We start from the raw sequence: 15,899 nt of genomic DNA, 5'->3' as shown, positions 1-15,899 counted from the left end.
ATGGCTGCTTTCAGAAAGAGTTCTTGTAGCCAACTTCATAAAGGGTATGCTTAAGATCATAAAGAGGGCCAACTCAAAATAAATTCCGCCACACAGACCTTTTGTAATACACAAAGAGCTTTTATACAAAACTGCTGGGATCAGCTGCTTCAGGCCACTATAAAAAATGACTCCAAGAAGTTCTGTGCCCTGGTTTCAGATTCATTTGATAAGAAAATGACTGTGAACAGCCCTATCTTCTGTAATAAGTGGCATGATTATTTTCTGTCGATTTTCTATAAGGATAGAGTAAGCCTTGCAGAGGACCTAGTTTTCAACCTGGTTGATTGCTCTGACTGGCCCTCAGTTCAGGCTGAGGAGGTAGAATCTCTTATCAAACATCTGAAGCCTGGCAAGGCTCCTGCGTCTGACACAATCCCTTCTGAATTGTTCAAGGCATTCCCAGAAAGGTGGACTCAGTTTTTAGCTGCTTTGTTTACTGAAATTGACAGGACAGGGATTATGCCCAATGCTTGGACAAATGCAATACTGGTGCCAATTTTTTTAAAAGGTGACTGTCAATTACCAGGGAATTATAGGCCTATTAGTCTCCTGTCAGTCGCTGGGAAACTCTATGCAGGACATTTGGCTAACAATCAGAGCATGGTTGACAGAATCCCAAATTTTGGGTCCTAAACTCCTGGATCAGCTGGGCGAGAGGGCACATATAGATGTTAAATAACATTGAGGAGAGAATCACTCCCTCAGGGACCCCACAATCTAGCGAGAATTACTGGGAGACCCTCTTTTCCCTAGCACCATTCTCTGTCCCCAACCCTGGAGGAAGGAGAGCCATCGTAAGGCTCTCCCCATGCCGACAAGGTGGTGGGTCAAAATATTATTTTCTTAAAAGCATTTCACTCATTCTGAAAGAGAAAATATTTACTATAAGTTTTCTGAGTGTTTTCTGAAATTTCCAATTTTTCCATTGAAAAAACAAATACACTTTCCCAACTCGCAATGGACATGCTGAACACTAATGGAAATTCATTATCTGCACAACTTGGCCTGGCCCAGCAGTGTCCACCATGCTGTGTACTGCCAGGTCAGGTACAATGGTGACCACTGCACAGCCCAGCCAGGCTTTCACCAGGGAGAGGCTGTTAGGTATAGGGAAGGAGGAAGTAATGGGAGCAGATAAAAGTAGGTTGGCTGGTGGGTGGGGAGGAGAAGGAAGCAGGCCCTGTGGTAGCATCCAGCATGCCACTAGGTGCAGCCCAAAAATACAAAATATTGTGCACAAACAAACACTCTTAACTGGTGTATATAAAGTTCTATTATAATGAAATGAACAGCTCCCCAACAGTGGAGCCGCAAATTAAGGTACCTAAATGGGCGTTTGAGAAAGAACTTGGCTGGAGTTTTCAGTTTGACTTACGAGGAAGCTGCAGGAACAGTGGAACGCAATCAAATCCGGGGTTTGCGTGAAGGTTAGAATTTGTCCTTCAGAAGTCAACAAACAAAGGAGGGACTCCTGCGGAACATTATTATTTTTGAGTCTTTGCACTCATTTTGGAAAACTCTGTGACTGTGTGGGGTCCTCCTTGGAGTATTGTTTTGAGACTGTTGTTTTCTATTTATACTGTATGAATGTATGCCCACTGTTGGGGGCTGTTCATTTCATTATAATAGAACTTTATATACACCAGTTAAGAGTGTTTGTGCACAATATTTTGTATTTTTGTATTTCATATATTGTGCTGCCACTGTTCTTTTACTAGGTGCAGCCCAGCAGCCAAAGCCACTATGCCCAGCCCAGTATCAGCAGCAGCCACTACACTACTGGGTCTGACCCGACCCAGCCCAGGTGACCAATCTGTAACTGGGATCAGCCCCCAGTGCTGAAGGCCATCATAAACAGTGCTTGGCCCTGAGCCTGTTTCATAGTGCCAAGCATGGGGGCAGACTGAAGAGGAAAAAACAGCCCTCAACAAGGGCTCTTTTCCTTTTCTGTGCCTACTCTCACAAAGAAGAGAAGGGAGAGGAAGCCAGCTCTGCACTTCTTGTGTCTCTGCCAAGCCCAGGAACATCCATCTGCATGCCGTGCCCAGCTCTGCTAGGTGTATTCATGTACATTTAACTTGGGCCAGGCATCACTTTCCTTGGGTCATGTGACATTTATCCTGGTTGTGCATGGCTTGCCTGGACCAGGCATCACCTTCCCAGGCTGCACACAGCTTTTCTACCCTAGGTTGGAGCAGCCCAAGCATGCCATTGGCCCACCAGATGGCTGTAATGGCCAGTCTACCCAGGGAGCAGCTGCCAGGGGTGAAGAAGGGAAAGCTGAACATGCAGAAGCAGATAAAGGTACATTGGCTGGTGGGTGGGAAAGAAGAAAGAAAGCAGAAACAGGAAGAGGCTATGGGGGTTGCCAGGGAAGGCAAAGAGGAAATGATAGGGGAGAGGTATAATATAGTGTCTCCATAATGGTAAATTCTATTAGGTGACTCTCAACACAGGACATTAAAGTGCTAAATACTATATAGTGTGATAGTTCCTCTATTAGCAGTTCTCAGATATAGGATGAGAAATCCTAAAAATCCCAGAGGAACTATTTACATTAATTCTTAATCATCAAAAAAGTAAGGTTCACTTTCTATGCAACAACTTAGCCTTTTTTACTGGCACAAATAATAGTTAAGGAGTCTGGTGACTCCTTAAAGACTAATAACGATTCCAGGATAAGTTTTCATGGACTGGGGCCTGCTTCTCCAGGTGCAATAATTAGAGGAGCCTTTTATGCAGATTTGGAAAAAACAGGAGGGTCAAGGGGTCATGAGGTGTTGAAAGCAGAGAGTGAAATGTGACAAAACCATTTCCCTTTCCCTCATATGGCAGGGGAAGATGTGAAGCACTACCTACTCCCTTATGAACCTACCTGGACTCTATTGTCATCTTCTGAAAGCCTTGGTTTGGGCACCCCATCTTGAGATTAGGCAGGTTGCAACCTGGGAGGGGATGTCTCAGTAACAGCACTGAAATGTTGGAACTCTCACTCCAGAGAGACTCGTGTGTCTCCTTCCGCTGCAGTCTTCCACCAGCAGGTGAAAACTTCTTTTGTGAGACATTCCTTTCAGTACTGCTTCCTTCCAGCCATTTCAAAATTGCTTTTATATGTATTTTATTTTCTTGTAGGTTTAACTTGGTTTTGTTTGAATAATGTATTTTTGTTTGCTTTTAGTCCATTTCCATTACATTCCATTTTAATAGTTTTTAAGATGTGTTGTTTTAAATCGTTAGCTGTCTTAGTGGCTGTGAGACATGCAATATGGGGTACAGTTACTTCCTTTGGCCTACGCCTAATTAGTTTAGAATATCTTTTTGTTTCTGCCTTTGACTGACATGTTGGCTTGAATTAAGCCTGCAGAAGACAAAAAAGCATGCAGTCTTCACACCAAGCTATTTGGGTGATCACATCTTTCTGCCACAGGAGTGACAGGCTACATTAGGAGGTGGAGTTATGATGCTGTGTCACTGGAAACCCCAATGTGGTGTAAGATAGGAAAGGACAAGATAGCACTTAATCACACGGCAAAGCACATGGCTATTGAGTGATGCATCCAATAAGATACACTGGTAGTAAACAACTGCCTCTTTGCAAACACTTAAAAATTACCAGAGCAGAAATATTATGCATCCGTAAATATGCACTAATACTTTTAAATAGCTTGATAACTGTCCTTTTGATTTCAGAGTGTTCCTCTTTTTTTAGTGCTTCAATCTGAAGCCAATATCCACCATGATCAGAGCCAGTTTGGTGTAGTGGTTAAGTGCATGGACTCTTATCTGGGAGAACTGGATTTGATTCCTCACTTGCAGCTGCTGGAATGGCCTTGGGTCAGTCACAGCTCTCACAGAGCTGGCTTTGAACGGGCAACTTCTGTGAGAGCTCTCTCAGCCCCACCTTCCTCACAGGGTATCTGCTGTAGGGGAGCAAGGTAAAGGAGAGTGTTAGGTGCTCTGAGATTCAGAGTGAAAGGTGGGATATAAATCCAGTATCATCATCTTCTATACTGCTCAACCAGTTAGACCAGCCCTTTCCCCACTGTTTGTGGAATGGCTAAAAGGCAATATTTAGGGTGCTGCATGCCTGAAAAAACATTGCCATTAGTACCTACTTGCCTGGTGGACCATTATCAGCTAAATTTCTTCACATACAAGAAGGTGGTTGTGCAACTGACAGCTTAGAACTATACAAAACATAAAATGTGCAAGCTGGTGAAATGTATTATTATGGAGAAACTGGGTCATTATACATCAGAATAATAGACAGCTGAACTTTACTTTTACCTGTTCAAAAATCCTATTATGTATATGCTGGATATTGGCAATCTTGTTCTATTAGACTGGAATGCCCAATAAGACTGGCTAACAGTACACCTTGTATCGAGCATCTGCAAATTGCTTTGAGTTATGCCAACAGGCACCTTATCAATACAACCTCTAAAATCCACTTCCTAAAATGTAAACCTAACATTTCTAATTATAGGTATATTAATACAAATCCTGGTTCATATGTGTAACTGAGCTTGATTCTCAAAAACAAACTGATAAATATGTGACATGATCATGCCTTTGTTTGGTACATATGACTGCTTCATTGAAACTGTGTTGTGGTTATTGGTTTTTTGTGCTATAAACATGGATCTTTTCATTTGTTTGCTAGATATCTTGCAAAGAAGAGCAAGCTGTTGTGCTGGGGGCATTGAACTTTTTCTTTTAGCCAAAAGGTCAGCCACTTAAGACACAGTGAGTGACTTGTTTTTCTGCATTTAACAGCTGGGCCTTTTCACTCTGCAATTATCACTGCTGGAACTCTGCTGTGGACAGATATACTGAAATGGACTTGCTGTTCTCAAGCCTTAGAGCAGGTTTATAGTCTCAGAATTCTGCACAGTGAGGAACACAAACACCAGAATACAGGGAACTTAGAAAACTGCCTTTATTCTATTAGTTGTTGGAAACAGGAAATACAGAAGAGAGTTTAGTTTGCTGCAGAACAGCAAGAAGTTCACAGGATGGGAATTTGGCCAGCAGATGGTAAGCAAGAGCTTCCATTTTCAGACTGGAGCTGGATCCAACAGGGGTTAACTTAAAGCTTCTGAAACGTCCCCTTACAGTCAAGGTAATAGCTGCATTTCCCTTGCTCCTGGAAGAGGTATAAGATGAGCTTTCTGGGTATGGTTAAGTAATACAAATGAGCTGGACAATTACAAATGTGAGAAGAGTGGGCATCACTCTCCATTTGATTTTATTTGTAAATACACTCTTAAAAAACCCAGAACACCTTACGCAGAAGTTACAAGCAACAGTATTAGGAAATCCAATTATACAAAAAATACTACATCTAGGCTGGGGTATATAGATTTATTTTTGGTAACATACATTTAAGTGGCACTAATTACACAGTAACTATAAGGTAACTAACATGAAACCACAGAACTGTCACTTTCCATAGCTGGATGGGACTTTGGTCATTTCAGAGTGATCACATTTTTCAACTATCATTTTATACTTCAGATCCTTGGAGCAGGGGGCAGGGGGAAAAATCAAACTCTCCTCTTTGTGAAAACACTGAAGTTACACAGGGCCTCATCAGCAGCCATGTCTGCTGTACCTGAATAGGCTAGAACATGTTAGTTATGAAGTAGTTACAGCCCAATTCTCAGTGTTACCAGCTTTTTTCCGATTTCTAAAAAAGCAAGAAGTTAGAGAATTGTTTTGAATTAGCGCCTGGCATATCCTGCAAGTGCAGAGAAAGACTTGTTAAAGGAATGTTGAAGTTAACCCTTGTGTGCACAGATGTACTTGATGCAGACCATTATAAAAAAAATCATGGTTGGCTTCTAAATACTGGTAGCAAGACTCGATTTTAAATCTCTTAAGTAAATTATAGATAAATGAAAAAAGGCTGGTAATAATACACTAAGATTAATAAACAGCACTTCAAAAATGTATTGAGTGTAGGGCGCTGCTTCAGCCGTCTTCCCATGGCTGTGCTTTACAAGAGAAGGCACCCAGATTTTTTCTTGCCACGCCGGGCTTGTAAAGCAGCTCTAGTGGCCATTTCAAAAACTTCCCTCACACCGTCTTTGGTCTTTGCACTGCACTCCATGTATCCAAAAGCACCAATGCGGTTTGCCATATCCCTGCCCTCTTCAGGTTTGACTGGTTCCTGTACAAACACAAGAATAGCTAATTAACACAGCTGAACAGGAAATCAAACAGGTTAATTTTTTTCACCTTCTCTGTTCAGATACAAGCAGCTTATTCTGCTACAAATATGATCAGAACAAGTTTTTAGCAATAGACTTTTAGTCAAGGGAGTCCTCCTGTAATTGAAGGGTGAACACTTAACATTAGTACGCAGCCAGTAGGTTTGATAGGAGTGTGTGAGCAACAACCACCACAAGCAGTTTGAATTTTAAACCAACATTCTGTTTCTCAATGTCACATTGAAGATAAAATAATAAAACCCTTTATTTATGGAAGAATAATGGAAAACATAGAAACAATAGGGAGAGCTTGTTACTATATATGGCCAAAGATGCAAACCTGAGCCAAAGTTCGGCATGGGCATTGCCTGGTTTGCAAACCCCAAAATGTGGTTTGGAAAAGGTGTCTTCCCTGAACACTCACTGAGCTTCTGCTCAGTTCAGGTGTTTGGCCCCTGACATATGCATGCCACTTCCAGGTGGAATTGTGCACCACCGCAACATGCCTGTGTCATCTGGAAGTGATGCGAATGTGTCGCTTGATGTGCTCATGTCACTTCCAGGTAACGGGGGTGCATTAGGGGCAGCCAGAAGTTATATGAGTCTGTTGCCCAAGGGTACTTGAGCTGGTTCAGTTTGGGAAGCATTTTTACTTGGGGGGTTTGGTTTGGGGCCACCTGGTTCATGAGCCTTGAACCAAGCTTTTCCCTACTAGTCACTACTACATTTATGGAATTTACTGCCGATGCTGCTGTGCAGTTGTTACAGGAGTATTATGTTTGTGATTTACATTAACGATTTGAATGGATACTGTAAGTTCAAAGATAGAAGTTAAACTGTAGTGGGAAAGTCTAATTTCGCCATATTATAATGTGTTAGATACTGAACATATTGCCTACCAAGCTTCCCCATGACAAGCAAGCCCTGCAAATTTCCATGTAGAGTCAATGCTGTCTGCCCAGTCTGTAATATCCACTTGGAAGACTGAAATGCCATGATCTATTTTTTTTCCAGGTACATAGTTATCTTCAAAGATGATGAGAGTTACTTAGGAAATATCATACTTCCCTTTCAACAACAATATGTGAATGCAGTCAGAGATCCCAACATGGAGGCTAAAAGGAACTGGTTTATTATTCCCTATGACTATTTCAATTCCAAAAAGTCAACTTTTTATTATGCTATAATTCTATTTATGCATTATTTATTTATTACGTCAGTCTTATCTCCTGCCCCCTCTGCAAGCGGACTCAGGGTGGCTGACACTCAATTAAAAAAATTACAATTATAATTTAAAATGATAAAATAACAATTTAAAATACATTTTAAGGTGCTGTTTAGTACTAATCAACTACTCCTTTCCACAGCAAGCCCTAAAATGATGTGGGGCTGATTATATAAGTTCTACATGATACCAATCCCCAATGGAAGCCTCTTCTTTGGTAGCAACTGTACCACTGTGGTTAGCATACAAAGTTACTTTTAAGCCAGGAGACAGTGGCAGTTGCTATACCACAGTACACTGCTTACCCAGTTTTCCATTACTGGGGAGAAGGGAAAAAAAATCAGCTTTTTCCAACCAAAAGTTCTAAAATCCCCAAAAGTTCTAAGATTGTGATGTGGAGCCAGCAGGAGCCAAATAGCAGGATGCTATGACAGATAGGGTGTGGTGGCAAGGGAAGAAGAGGAAGGAAATGCATGAGAAACAGAGTAGGGATAAACAGCCAGTCCTTAAAAACATCTGCACTGCTGCCTTGTCACTGTCATTGTTCTGAGTTGTCAAAAACAACAGAAAGCTGCTAAATCTATTTCCTGTTTCTAATTAGGAAAGTCAGCCCAAACTTCTCTTGCATTCTCTACCTATTTCCTGACAAGATGCAGCTGCAGAGAGATTATCTCTTCAAGGTCCTGTATTATGGAGAAAATTCAACTAGATGTTTCAACACAGATTACAAGGGTTTCACTATATGGGCTTTTACTATGCTGATCTTTTAAGAGCCACTGTTTCATTAGTAAGGTTAGAGCAATGTATTTGAAAACACAGCACTGAAGGATAATTTGGAAAAGGCTTCAACATGTTGTTAAAGGGTGAAACACTGTTTTTTTTTAACTTTAAAAGTTCACAAGAACAGCAAGAGAATGGTATAAAGTACAGAACAGATTATATTTATAAGCAATAATCTCAGCTCACAGGACATGACCTTGAATGCAGACTTCTAAAACTTTCAGTGTGACAAGCAACTATACACATCTTGTTTTTTAAAAAAATCTGGAAATATACAGAATGAGGTAATTGCAGAAAAGAAAACCATGTTAAAAATATTTTAATCTTTGTATTTTTGCATTTTAACATATTACAAAACTGCAATTTTTGGAATGCTATGAATTTCTAGAGCAAAGCAATCATTTAAAAGGAAAGAACTTTATTCTTTTTCCTAGTGTACTTCAGTTGTGAAGCTGAGCAGTAAACAGCTAATATAAGCTCACCATGAATCACAAGCACTGTAACCTGGGAAACACTGCTAGCCAGTCTTTCTGACTCAAGGCAAGACCAGTGAGTTAAAAATCTCTTTATCTGATTTGTAGTTATTCCACCCAGAGATAAGATATACGCAGCTAACAAATGTTAAAATTCTACCATAATCGATCTTATTCTTCATGATTCCAAAACTAAGAGAATTTCAGGTTTTAATTCCAAAGACATTCTTCTGTTGATTTGAGATCCTGAAGAATCCTAAAACAGTACAGCTTGAAGTAAGGCTCTGTACGTCATTATGCTACGTGTACAGTGTACATGGACAAAGAGCACTAAAACAGGTTTTGAAACCTCTCAGGTTTCAAACCAGCACAGAAAGGAAAACCAGTGCAGATACTGAACCGCTGGTAGAATGTGCCACCTATTAATTGAAAAAAACTGAAATACAATTTTACATACAGCACAAACTTGAAAGAATCTGTTTACTACTGTAAAAAAAAGAAAAGGTAGTCCTCTGTGCAAGCACCAGTTGTTTCTGACTCTGGAGTGACGTCGCATCACAACATTTCATGACAGACTTTTTACAGGGTGGTTTGCCATTGCCTTCCCCAGTCATCTACCTCCGAAATCTGGGTAATCATTTTACCAACCTCAGAAGGATAGAAGGCTGAGTCAACCTTGAGCAAGCTACCTGAACCCAGCTTCTGCTGGGATCAAACTCAGGTCATGAGCAATGGTTCCCTCTAAGCTGCAGAGTCTGGTGAGCAAAAATTCTACTTTGTGAGCTGCTGGCATTAATATTGTGAGCTACTGCATAAATTAGTGTGCTCTGGGGTCATTCTTCCTGAGTGAAGACAAAAATGTGTGAGTTGGAGGCTAAAAATCTGTGAGCTAACTCACACTAACTCAGCTTAGAGGGAACACTGGTCATGAGCAGAGCTTGGACTGCAGTACTGCAGCTTACCACTGCACCATGGGGCTCCTTTACTACTGTAAAGACATGTCAATTTTCCTTTTTATAGACATGTCTATTTCTGAAGTCTTTCAGATACAAATGTGGATACATTAAATGGACCAGTGTTCTATGTAATGAATGAGAGAAATCTATGTTAATGATTTTGGTGACCAAGTTCCTTTAGAAGACTCCCTTCTAAAGGCTGTTAAATCCTTATCATGACAATAAATCTAGTTTCTAATAAAGATCAGCAAGGAAAACTCCAGAAATAAACAGCTGTCTAAGATGAATAAAATAAAAAGCACCCATTCATGATCTGGCCATAGTAAGTGCGGCTTACAAAAATCCACACACTTAATAAGGCAGATGGTAAAGCACTGCAATTTTACTTTTACACAAACCCTGTGTATGTATTTTCTTATTAGAAGAATGAAATTTATATTGGTCAAAAGACCATAATACATAATTATTACTACAAGAATGAAGATTATTCACTAGACAAAAAGTAGTATGTACAAGACTTGCCTGCTTCATTTTGGCCAGTTCCCGTCTTGTGTGTTCATCATTTCTCAAATCCTTCTTATTGCCTACCAGGATGATGGGTACGTTGGGGCAAAAATGTTTTACCTCTGGTGTCCACTTCTCTGGAATGTTCTCTAAAGTACAATAAAATTAAATCATGCTCCAACTTTCAATCAAGACTTTTCAAAAAGCCATAATATATTATAGCAACAGAATCTAGAAACTTGTTAATATTCCAATATCAAGAAGAGTTCTCTAGTTTTGAATAGAGGAACAATTTCCCCTTGTTCCATATCCCTCACATCTGAAGCTGCGTTATACTGAATCAGACCTTTGGTCCATCAAAGTTAGTATTGTCTTCTCAGACTGGCAGTGGCTCTCCAGGGTCTCAAGCTGAGGTTTTTCACACCTATTTGCCTGGACCCTTTTTTGGAGATGCCAGGGATTGAACCTGGGACCTTCTGCTTCCCAAGCAGATGCTCTACCACTGAGCCACCGTGCCTCCACAATCACATGACACCTTTAAGAGGAGGATAAAGTGTTGTTTCATATTCTGTATGCTTACAAATATTCTAAGTTCTAGTTCTAAAAATGCAGAATTATCTCCTAGACCTTTTATCTCCATCACCTTCAGGAAAAGGCTGGCTCCATGACAAAGGGTTTAGTGTGACTATATGAATATACTCAGTAAGGTACATACACACTGGTTGTCAAAGGCAGTGGACCTTTAAAATTTCCTATTTTTCATAAAAAGAACTGTGTTCTGTCCCAAAAGAAAACTAGTATTTCCATTGAAAAAGCATGTCTTCTGAAGTTGCGGCTTCCTGTAAATTTGGTAGACAACACAGCAGGGAACATGGTACAGATTTAAATTGGATCTACTTACCTAAACTATCAGGGCTATCAATTGAAAAACACATAAGTATAACATCGGTGTCTGGGTATGAAAGCGGCCTAAGTCGATCATAGTCTTCTTGTCCTGCTGTATCCCATAAGGCCAACTCCACCTGCAGGAAGGACAAGGGCAATAAGGCATCTGTATTGAGCACACACAAATTTGGTCAAGATATTCTGAAAGATCTTGGTCTGAAATAGGTTCTTCCTCATAAGTCTTCTTTGTTTATGAATTATTTTAGAAAGGGTCCTGCTTTGTATGCCATTTTTGGCAATGGCAAGAATAGCTGTGGGATGGAGCAGGGTCTTTTCAGTACAGGAGCAAGCTCTTAGAATATCCTCTTTCAAGAGTCTGAAATTCACTTTTATTTGTCTCCTTAGAGCCTATTTGTTTAGTACAGTAGAAGGAACAAGTTTAAACCTGTCATAACTGGGCTGCTTCAAAAACATCAAGTAAATTTTCTTCCAAAGAACTGTAGTAAATTGTTGTTTGGTGGTTTTAATACTGAATTATACACCAGCCATGGCAGCAACAGGATTATTGAAGGGCTAGGTTAAAGACAGTCAGCTATGTCCTCTGGGAGCACTACACAGCAGAAGATAAATAGCTTTCTTATAAACTTCAGCTCAGTTGAGAAGCTGTGCCTCAGTGAATGTTGACAACTACAGCCAAGTTACTCAGTGATGGAGGGCAGTGTTATTTTCCCTCCTCAATCCCATGCTTGCTACAGCACCAAAAATCTGAAGTGGGTACTTTTTAGCTTTGTGTCTGCCCTCCTTCCCAATACTCAAACAGCACTGCAGAGAAAAATAATGATTTGGGATCACTGCAATTTAATATTTTTTCTTTAAATTTAGAGAACCTTTGTTTAACTGTTTTGTAAAACTGTGTGTGTCATTCTGGTAAATGGCAGGGTATAAATGGCATTATACACCTAAACATAGAACCAAAGAAACTATAAGCAACCCCATAAATCTGCTTTCCAAAGCTTCTAACTTTCAATCGGAAAAATCAGTTTAATCAATTCCTCAAAATCTTTTACAATATTTAGGGCCACTGGCATCCTGATATAGATCATGTGATTAGTAGAAATATCATTTAAAATAATTCATATGCACACAATCACCATTTTGAAAGCAGAAAAGCCGAACAGCAAAGTCAAGTGTCCAGGGTCTTAAATTTGAAGGGTATTTTTAAAGAAAACAGACTAAAACCAAGTTATTAATTAATCTAACAATTTCTACCCCTTGAACCTGACAACAGATTTTTTTGGAAGTTATTCTACTCACTATTATAGTTTACTAGAACATTTCTACCAATGTGAAATACTGAAATGCAAAAGCACTCTGTGATGATTACATAAACTACATTTTTTTAAAAAAATCTTACTACCATTTACTTTAGCAAAATACAATGTAGCCCCTCACAACAGAATAAGTATCTTGGTTCTCTTTAATTTTATATGATTTCATCCCAATGATAAGGGCAGATAATGTTAATGTTCAGTTTTTCAGAGCTTCAGTTTAGTGAGAGTGCTGTTTATACAGAGCTGGAATCAACCCCCCACTTCCACAAGTAGAAGGTACTACTGTTTACACATGCACTTCCTAAAATACTGTTTTCTAAGATTCCCCTGACCCTCAGAATCTGCTTTTTAGGAGGCAAAGGAGGCTGTAACAGGACAGGAGAAGCAAGAAATTCCTATTCCATGAGCAGAACTTCCTTTGGATCTCTGGGTTAGCAACAATATAAGAACATAAAGATCAAATGTAATCACCTAGTTTGTAACATTTCCTCATGTCAGTCTACTGGTTTCATGGGAAACATTTTCTTTGTATATTTAAGACTGCAAACTAAAGCTTCTGGGATAAGAAATACAAAAATTTAAAACAGGCAATCTTACTTTCACACGCTAACTTTCAGATACTATAGAAAAAACCCAGTGCTGTAGTAACAAGTTCACTCACCTGCTTCCCATCAACTTCAATATCTGCTACATAGTTTTCAAATACTGTGGGGACATAAACTTCAGGAAACTGGTCTTTACTAAATACAATGAGAAGACAAGTCTTGCCACAGGCACCATCACCCACTATAACCAGCTTTTTCCGAATGGCTGCCATAACTGCAAAAGAGAAACAATCTGATTAGCACAAGAATCTCTGCTATACCATGACAATGAGGCTCACTGAATTCTGAGGCAGCAGAACAAAGTTCAAGTCCAGTGGCATCTTTAAGACCAAACTAAGAAGTGTGCATGCACACAAAAACTTACACTTTGAAGGTTTTTCTAAAGGTGCTATTGGACTTGTTCTGCTACTTCAGACCAACACAGCTACACACATGAATACTGGAAGGTGAGGGAAAGAACATTAAACCACTAAACACTACCTCTTTGTAGTACCATTACTCCCAAGTCAGAAGAGTCAAATTTAAAACAGAGGGCCAAACTTTTGACCTAACAGATACCCATAGCAGCAGTGGTAGAACACCTTGCCTTCCATTTCTATTAGCTTGGCTGCTAGAGCTCCAGACAATTCTTGTTTACTCCCACTCCCTGACTATAATAAAAGGAGCTTGGCTAGCTTTGTAAAGCCCCTCCCAACCTTTATCTACAAGAATGGGAAAATGCTTTCTAAACCAGCCAAGTTTGTCCTGTGTTATGGCCAAAGAAAGGGGAAGGACAACAGGAATTGGCAGCACTGGTCGCCAAACCAGGATATAAAAGATACTTTAAACACAAAGTCTTTGTTTACTACCTTCCCCCAAATTATAACTGAAGAGTGACTTGGCTAGCTCTGGAAAGGTCTGCCCAATCCTCACTGTTAGGCACCCATGTATTTATTTATTAGATTTTAATCGCCACTCATCAAAAAGGACTTGTGGTGACTCACAACATTAAAACCATATAATAAGGTAAAAACAACATACAAGCAAATATAAAATATTAACATTACAAAATTAAAATATGTGGATAGCACCCATACCACCAATAAAAACAACCAAAATGTGGTCAACCTAATAATTTGGCCTTGTATGTTCTGTAGAAACTAAATAAGTCCAGCAGGGCACAGGTGACATCCAAGAGTGCATTTCACTGGGTAGGGGCCAGAACTGAAAAGCCCTTCCGCTGGTGACAACTAATCAAGCCATCCTGGGGGCAGGCACTTGCAGGAGGGCCCAGATGTGAACAAAGGGAACGGGGGGGGGGGGGGGGGGGTTTGTGGCAAGAGAGGCAGTTCTGTAGGCATGAGGATTCCAAATCCAAACCATTAAGGGATTTAAAGGTTAACATCAACAACTTGAATTGGATCTGGAGACTAATTGGCAGCCAGTGCAGCTGCCACAGAACTGGAGTAATATGAACTGACCATGATGTTCTGGTCAGCAACCTAGCAACTGCATTCTGGACCACCTACAGTCTCTGAAGCATTTTCAAGGATGAATTCATAGGGTGAATTGAAGTAGTCCAATCTGAAGGTGACCATCACATGGATCAATGTGGCAAAGTCTGACTCAAACAAATAAGGAGCCATGGCATGAGAAGGAATAACGTGACACTCACATTGCACTTTAGATTCTTATTCATAATGCACTTTAAGAATATGAAGCTGAAACCCTGAGGTCTCTCTTGAGAAAGACTTCGCAATTTTATTTCCTTGTACATGTGTGTCAGTAATCCCCTCGGGTCCTGCTTGATAACAGCAGATACATTTGTTCCTCTCATCCCCACCCAAAGACAATGGCTTTTTATTTGCTACTGAGCAGCCTCATTTAGCTGCTTCATTGTACAGGATAAAGTTCTCAAACACAGTCATGAAGCAATAAATCTGTCTAAATATAAGGAGTAGCCTGCTTCTATTTGTTAGAAATACTTCCTTCTGTCCATAACAATCCTATGCAAGGTATAACCATATTTTAAAACATTTCCTTAATCTTTGACACACAAATTTGACCTGAAGATCTTTACAGGGCAGAGATACATACAGAAGGCTCACTATGGGAGGGACAGTGGCTCAGTGGTAGAGCATCTGCTTGGGAAGCAGAAGGTCCCAGGTTCAATCCCCGGCATCTCCAAAAAAGGGTCCAGGCAAATAGGTGTGCAAAACCTCAGCTTGAGACCCTGGAGAGCCGCTGCCAGTCTGAGAAGACAATACTGACTTTGATTGACCAAGGGTCTGATTCAGTATAAGGCAGTTTCATATGTTCATATAACAAAGCTGTTGACCACAGGAAAAATCTAGTCATGATTGCTTTAAGACAAGTTTCCCCAAATGACCTGATATACCAGTTGATACCATTAACAATCATACTGATTCATAGGTTAAGACCAGAGAACCATGGTGCTCATTTATCATGGTATTACCATAACAGTTACCAGAATTTCATATAGTATCAGACCTAGACATAACTGAGCTACAGGGAATGCTTAGCAACACAGCAGAAGTATATCCTTCAGAACAATCTTGGTTCCAAGTGCAGACCAAGACAGCTACTGGTTGTGACTGTATAAAAGAACTGTTTAAAAGAGCTGTTAGCTGCATTAGGCATACTCCTTAGCCATTCAGTACAGTCAAGGACAAATTAAGAGGACATTCCCACGTATATGGATAGCTCTAGATATTATCTACAACTGGTCTGAGGCTGTGGCGGAGACTGGCAAGGGATGACCGGCCTGGGGATTCCAGTACTCTTGGGGAGGGGAAGGTATGATGGTGGGAACAGACAGAATTATAAGGGAAGGAGGCCAAGACATGATAGTGCTTGGCCCCCTTCCAGTCTGCATCCCATCCCGAT

General features: G+C 40.3%; 1 protein-coding gene across 1 annotated transcript; it reads right to left on the bottom strand.

The window, feature by feature from the left end:
* Window positions 1–4,967: 4,967 nt before the first annotated feature.
* Window positions 4,968–13,258, bottom strand: RHOA (ras homolog family member A). Its single transcript, XM_060240069.1, has 4 exons — window positions 13,070–13,258; window positions 11,094–11,214; window positions 10,211–10,341; window positions 4,968–6,214 (listed from the first exon to the last, which is right to left on the bottom strand). The coding sequence occupies exons 1-4, from the start codon at window positions 13,223–13,225 to the stop codon at window positions 6,041–6,043; spliced, it is 582 nt and encodes a 193-aa protein (XP_060096052.1). The 5' UTR covers window positions 13,226–13,258; the 3' UTR covers window positions 4,968–6,040.
* Between the last annotated feature and the right edge of the window lie 2,641 nt (window positions 13,259–15,899).

The sequence above is a fragment of the Heteronotia binoei genome, chromosome 5 (genome assembly GCF_032191835.1).
Source record: "Heteronotia binoei isolate CCM8104 ecotype False Entrance Well chromosome 5, APGP_CSIRO_Hbin_v1, whole genome shotgun sequence".
Taxonomy (NCBI): Eukaryota; Metazoa; Chordata; class Lepidosauria; order Squamata; family Gekkonidae; genus Heteronotia; species Heteronotia binoei.
The sequence above is the reverse complement of the archived record's forward strand: the minus strand, read 5'-3'. Positions and strand labels throughout refer to the sequence as shown.

Bases quoted from the DNA above. Each gene is read 5' to 3' on its own strand.
- RHOA (XM_060240069.1), bottom strand. From the start codon at position 13,225: ATGGCAGCCATTCGGAAAAAGCTGGTTATAGTGGGTGATGGTGCCTGT. The intron at 10,342-11,093 runs GTAAGTAGATCC...ATTGTACTTTAG, and splicing joins TGATAGCCCTGATAGTTTAG to AGAACATTCCAGAGAAGTGG. The intron at 6,215-10,210 runs GCAAGTCTTGTA...GTGTTTGTACAG, and splicing joins AACTGGCCAAAATGAAGCAG to GAACCAGTCAAACCTGAAGA.